The 5,769-nt window shown below is 38.3% G+C and overlaps 1 protein-coding gene across 1 annotated transcript; it reads right to left on the bottom strand.

Annotated features, from left to right (window-relative positions):
- Positions 1–391: 391 nt before the first annotated feature.
- LOC140151296 (NXPE family member 4-like) lies at positions 392–4,960 on the bottom strand. The gene is made up of 4 exons (XM_072173578.1): positions 4,685–4,960; positions 3,400–4,178; positions 2,131–2,183; positions 392–1,269 (listed from the first exon to the last, which is right to left on the bottom strand). The coding sequence occupies exons 1-4, from the start codon at positions 4,772–4,774 to the stop codon at positions 1,088–1,090; spliced, it is 1,104 nt and encodes a 367-aa protein (XP_072029679.1). The 5' UTR covers positions 4,775–4,960; the 3' UTR covers positions 392–1,087.
- Positions 4,961–5,769: the final 809 nt, after the last annotated feature.

The following is a 5,769-nucleotide window of genomic DNA, read 5'->3' as shown; positions in this document are numbered from 1 at the left end:
TACCTTTGGATGGATACTCATAATATACATTGTGGTCTGCTACTCTGCAGTTGGTTGGACTTTCGTTATAATATTATTACTGGCATCCCATGCACCAAGTCAATTACCCAAACGTGGGAGGATTCTGTATTATTGGGCCTGATCTATAGCCATTAGCCTCTGTCCTGGCTCCTGGGCCTCTGTGCAGAATGTTTATCTAGAATGCTCAGACAAGACAAAAACTGCTGCCCTGATGCTGCATTAATGCCTGTTATTACCAAATCGAGGGTTGAGAGCCAGAAAGCCTCAACTCACAATCACCTGCTACCACAAAATGAGCATAAGGTCGCCAGGGCACTATAAATGATACAGTCCATTAATCACGACAAAATTCAATAGAAAACAAAAGACATTGTGGAAAATATATTTATTGTAAAACTATATAACCATATAATGTAAACGGCTCATTTGAAATTAGGACAAATGTACGAAAGAAACAAATTTACTTCTTGCCTCACAACTGTCTCCGGCATATGTACTGATTTTTTAGCAGGATATGCTAGGTTCATGCTCCAAACGTCAATGTAATAAACCCCATCAATATTCAACATTTCTTCCATGATACTCTTGATTTTGAATAGGATATAATCACTGTACATGAGTTGTTTCAAGGCCTCTGTTCCGTGCTCGCGTACATGTGGACTTTTCAAGATGACAGGTGCAGCTGGACAGCGATGTTTAAATCTTTGAATAGCTTCTCTAATTAATCGGACTCTATCTGTATAAGCTGGTAAAAACCATTGGGAAAAATGTGCCCATGGACTGATTGTTACAACGTAGTTGCATCGAGAATCGCGTAAATTGTCAAGCATATCGACTTCAAATTTCTCACTTTTGACTGGAACAACGCTAGATCCTATTATGTGCGGATGAAATTGGAATGTAAAATTTAAATTATACTCCTTAAAATACCGTCTATAACTAAGTTTTATACTTGATGGAAAGAAGTGTACGCGTAAGAGGCGGAGTAATATTGCAGCCCATTGTCGAGTTGTCGAGTCTCCTAGAAGATAAATATTCTTGTTTCTAAGACATTCACCAACTTCTGTCATATCATTCCAGTGTTTTGTTGTACAAGATAAAGCATTCCATTTCTCTCCAGACCAATAGCCGATTCCAGGATTGTAGCATGACTTCGTCGTAATTTCTGACGTCGAATCGTTCCTGTGATCTGTGTCTGTACTTCTTGTGTTTTTGAAGTTGGAAACGGTTGAGAGTCTCTTATTTTATCTGTGATAACAAAACAAGTTTGTTGAGAGTTATGATATGATTAAAGAAAGTCAATAACGAATAAACAAACAATAACAACACGAAACAACAAACTAACAGGAGAGACGAGAAGAAAGCCAGATTAGAGCAGAGCAGAACAGAACAGAATTAACAGAAAAGGAAACAAAACTATAGAACCGCTGTGGTCTAAGACCCTTTTTTGACATTTGACCACAAATCTGTGAAAACTACACAGACAGGGCTAATGTCAATGCATGTGTGCAAGTGGCGTTACTCTGCTAATGTATTCGTCCCGGACCGGAAGTGACCCTCTTAATGACCCCAAATCTGTGAATACCACATAGATGCTACATAAGGTCAATGCATGTGTGCAAATGGTGGTGCTCAAGTTTGTTTGTGGCAAAAGAGGCAATTTTGAAAGCATTATATTGACCTTTGACCCCAAATCTATGAACACTCCATAGACACTGGCCAATATCAATGTATATGTGCTAGTGGCACCACTTTTCTTTGTTATTTGTGGGAGTAGAGGCATTTTGAGCTGACGTTTTTAACATCGTTGACCCCTGTTTGAACTTTGACCCCACGAGTTTCACGTGATATTGTATGGTAGTGGTCAGTGATAGTTGTGACGAAAGTAGATCAAAATCGGTAAAAGTATGTGAGTGCTAGTGCAAATGTATAAGTCGACATAAGGAAAGAAAGCCGAAGAAGAGGAACCTATAAGAAAAAAAATGACACCGTGAAATAAACAAAAACGCAACAGAACGCGTATTCTATCAGTAATTTACAAATTACAAGCTTTCTTTATGAGCAAATAATATCGGATAAGTATAATAAGTTTACATGATCAATACATACTTTGAACCTCTATTATCTTCGGTCCATTGGAGACTCGTTGAAGATAATGTTTCCTTAAAAGATAATAAAGACAAAAAAGAAACATAACCAACTGTACATTAAAAGCATGTTAAAGTACACATAGGCTGGGGATGGGGTACACGCCCCTAATTTTTTGCAATATAAATTACACAGTGGCGTAGCTGGTATTGACTCATCATGTGATCGGTATTGCAGGTCCAGGTTGTGCCATCGTGTTGTAGACTTAGATAAGGTCCTTTATTAATTCTTCCCGCCCAGGTTTAATAGTAGATACCGATATAAAGCAGATTAAATCGAACTGATTTCAGGTGCAAGGATGACACCTCACCCATCGCTGATAGGTATGAGACCTTTGAAACAGCCGTTCGTGAAGTTGCTGAGAAAGTGATTGGAAAGCAACAGCCATGCAGAATGCTAAGTTGGGTATCAGACAGATTAATAGACTTTAACTTGTAAGAGATGATGCCAAAAAGCAGTCTCGTCAATCTAGAGAAAGATGGAAGAATTAGAACACCAGCCTTAACAACTCTTGTAAATCTGACGAGCTTGCTACACTCAACAAGCAGATGAAAGAGCTGGTCGATGAGAGTTTTTTACGATTTGCGGACTAACGACCCTTCGAACTACTGGGCTGTTTCCACAGTGTCATCGCCCCGATATCTTCATGGCAGAAATCGCCATGGTAGGTTGAATCCACCGCCACGCATGGCCATTTTGTATCGACCTGTTTAATAGTTTTGAGTCGCATAATGGGCCGAAGGACATCTGACTAAGGCTACTGACAATAGCCCCGATTAGCTCGGTGACTTACCTCGCTGTGTGTCAGTCGAGCATGGTACGCCCGAGGTCATATGCTTTTAGAGTTACCTCCACGATTGGGCTATACACTGCGCTGTATTATTTGGCACATATAAATCAGAACTATTGTCAGTTTTTGACTCAAGACGCAAGCTAACGACTATCATATCTGTTCAAAATATATATTTAAGTGCAAGGAATTACATCTGGTTTCTTTATATGAAATCATTTACGTGAGATATTCATCATTTTCTACCCCGGTATCCAAAGATTTTCTTCTCATATCAAACTCGTGCATAGCAAATTCACGTGTATCGATCCCGGGTATTTATTTTAGTATCTCTGCTGACAAAGTAATTATTAGCCAGGCGATGTCGGTGTGCCCGGTAAAGTGTATAATGATATTGATGCAGTAAATAACTGGTTAAGAATGTCATTGACGGATCTTACCCTTTAAAAAGCCACAACAGTCCAGATTTAGATGATATATTTCTGAATACCTGTGCTATCAAAGGCCCATTCGTTGTATAGCTAACCAGATTGTCGCACGCTAGACCATTACTAGGTTTATCGCAAACCCAAGCAGTATTTTTCCCCAGTGTTCTTTCACTAGTATAAACACATTTGTCTTTCCAAGAATTAGGCCCGTGGTACATCATGTAACAGAGAGACCGTGTCGCAGTTTGTTGTTCCGTCAGTATCTGTTTCCCACTTCTTATAGGTATTAAGTTATTACTTATTATCGGTAAATCTTTACTGAAAGCTCCAGTCCAGTAGATTCGCGAAATATCAGAAATGTCTGCGACACGATCGAGAAATTGAGTTGCTATGCTAGGATGCACCAATATGATATGCACGGCAATATATCCACTCCATCCTACGTATAAATCCACACTATATGTGCCGTTTTCGTGATCTAACACTGGCGACGAAGAGCTTCCTGTTGTATTCAAAGCTGTCAGCATGGCCAACCAAAAATCGCCACCTTTTCGTTGAAGACAATTTGTCTGAGATCTTGCATAGATACGAATTCTTAAGAATTCACCGAGTGCAGGATCATTTAGGATGTCAAAGGTGGACAAATTGGCAGATGTTATTCTGTCTTCATCGAGTACAGGATTATTGGGGATGTCAAAGGTAGACAAGTTAGCTGAAGTAATTTGGTCTTCTGTGTCGTCAACGTCCTTTAATCTGGGATTGTTTCCAGTGGTACTAACATGGTACAAATACTATAGAGAAAAACAAGAAAAACGCTTTAAGTAAAGTTTATTGATCTTTTCCTTTCAATATGTTTTTATTTCTGAAAAGTGACAGGAGTTGAGTTGAAAATGTAGGTAAAAAATGAAGTAAACTACTAAATTTTAACAATTCTCAGTTCCAGTCGTCCGGACTCCGGGGTTTCGACCCAGTGCAGTATCGGGGCCATTCACATTCTGATAGGTTGGGATTAGATTTTGGCAGCCGTATGATATTGATAAAAATCGAAGCAAAGTCATTAAAAATGTTTCCTGTTCGAGTATCTCGGAAACAGGCACTGTCCCTCGCCCATCAAAATTCTGATAACATACCACCAGGATTCATGCGTTACATAATAGTTCAGTTTAACGTTCTTTGAAGAATTCATAATCAGTATCAACATTTTCACAGCTTTCGTTTTCTAGTTCACGAAAGTTTGAATCCTGGTTTGCCGTAGTCCTACGTTCGCATTTATTAATTCCTCAATGAATTAACTTACCAGAGTCCATAGAGCAGAAAATGCAAATGTTAGGCTCAAGAGTAAATAAAACCGGGCTGATTTGGCCATTTTCAGCATTTTTATTATCATGATTCAAACAGAAACTACCAAATCTGCCAGTGATTTCTTTGCATCCTGTATAGTTACTGTTAACGCAACCAAGTCCGATTTCACTTCCGTTATCCCTGTCATGAATTTATATTTTCCATAAAGTTTTGACATTGTATTTTATAGCATGTAGTCCAGTATTGTAAGAATTTCATTTAAGTTGTAAGAAGAATACATTTGAAACAATCTGGTTGGTGCAGAAGGCATTTTAATTACACATTGTGACACAAATCGGTCCTGTTGTTATTTGATGACAAAGATAACGTTTTGACAAACTTACAGACCTTCTGAAGTTCAAGGCCCACTTTTCAATAAATTAACAGGTCATTGTATCGTACACCGAGATTTGCTTTGTATGCTATTATGAAATGACTCACCACTAATTGCAACAGAATCCATTTCACATGCATCCATCTCCCATTAGACTATGCCATAGTCGAATTTTATCAAACATTTGTTATTATTAGTCATGATGAACCCATTTCGTTGCACTCAAAATTATACTGATGTTTATAAAAATTAAAGTATTCAATAGTAAAATGGTCATGAAGAATTAAGAATATCAGATGATTAGTGACAATAAAAGTAAATTGAATGCAACATTATCTTACATAATTATAATGGCTAAATTTAATACTGAACAATTCTGATTTTGGAATCTACCAGTTTATTGATAGCGAACCACGAAAAGGAAGCTAACAAACAGAGGGAGTGCGGTGACTGAAAAGATCAGATACAGATGTGAAAATCTATCAGTTGCACACAAATCAATATAAATCAAGAGTTTTATGCTTAAATGTAATAGCCAGAGTATGCAAAATGGGCAAGTGGACTATGGAGAAGTCTAATCTCCCATAAGCTCATAAAACACATCAAAAGTCCCCGAAAATCCAAGTAGTGGAACAGTGTCTAATTTGCATAAATCAAAGGTAACATCCAGTGGCGTAGCGTGGGTCATCACATTGGGGGGGGGGGGG

This window comes from Amphiura filiformis, chromosome 4 (genome assembly GCF_039555335.1).
Source record: "Amphiura filiformis chromosome 4, Afil_fr2py, whole genome shotgun sequence".
Taxonomy (NCBI): domain Eukaryota; kingdom Metazoa; phylum Echinodermata; class Ophiuroidea; order Amphilepidida; family Amphiuridae; genus Amphiura; species Amphiura filiformis.
The sequence above is the reverse complement of the archived record's forward strand: the minus strand, read 5'-3'. Positions and strand labels throughout refer to the sequence as shown.

Excerpts from the sequence above, each read along its gene's own strand:
- LOC140151296 (XM_072173578.1), bottom strand. The coding sequence starts at position 4,774 with ATGATAATAAAAATGCTGAAAATGGCCAAATCAGCCCGGTTTTATTTA. Across the intron at positions 4,179-4,684 it reads TTTCTGCTCTATGGACTCTG|TATTTGTACCATGTTAGTAC; the intron begins GTAAGTTAATTC and ends TTTTCTCTATAG. Across the intron at positions 2,184-3,399 it reads CTGTTGTGGCTTTTTAAAGG|GAAACATTATCTTCAACGAG; the intron begins GTAAGATCCGTC and ends TTATCTTTTAAG.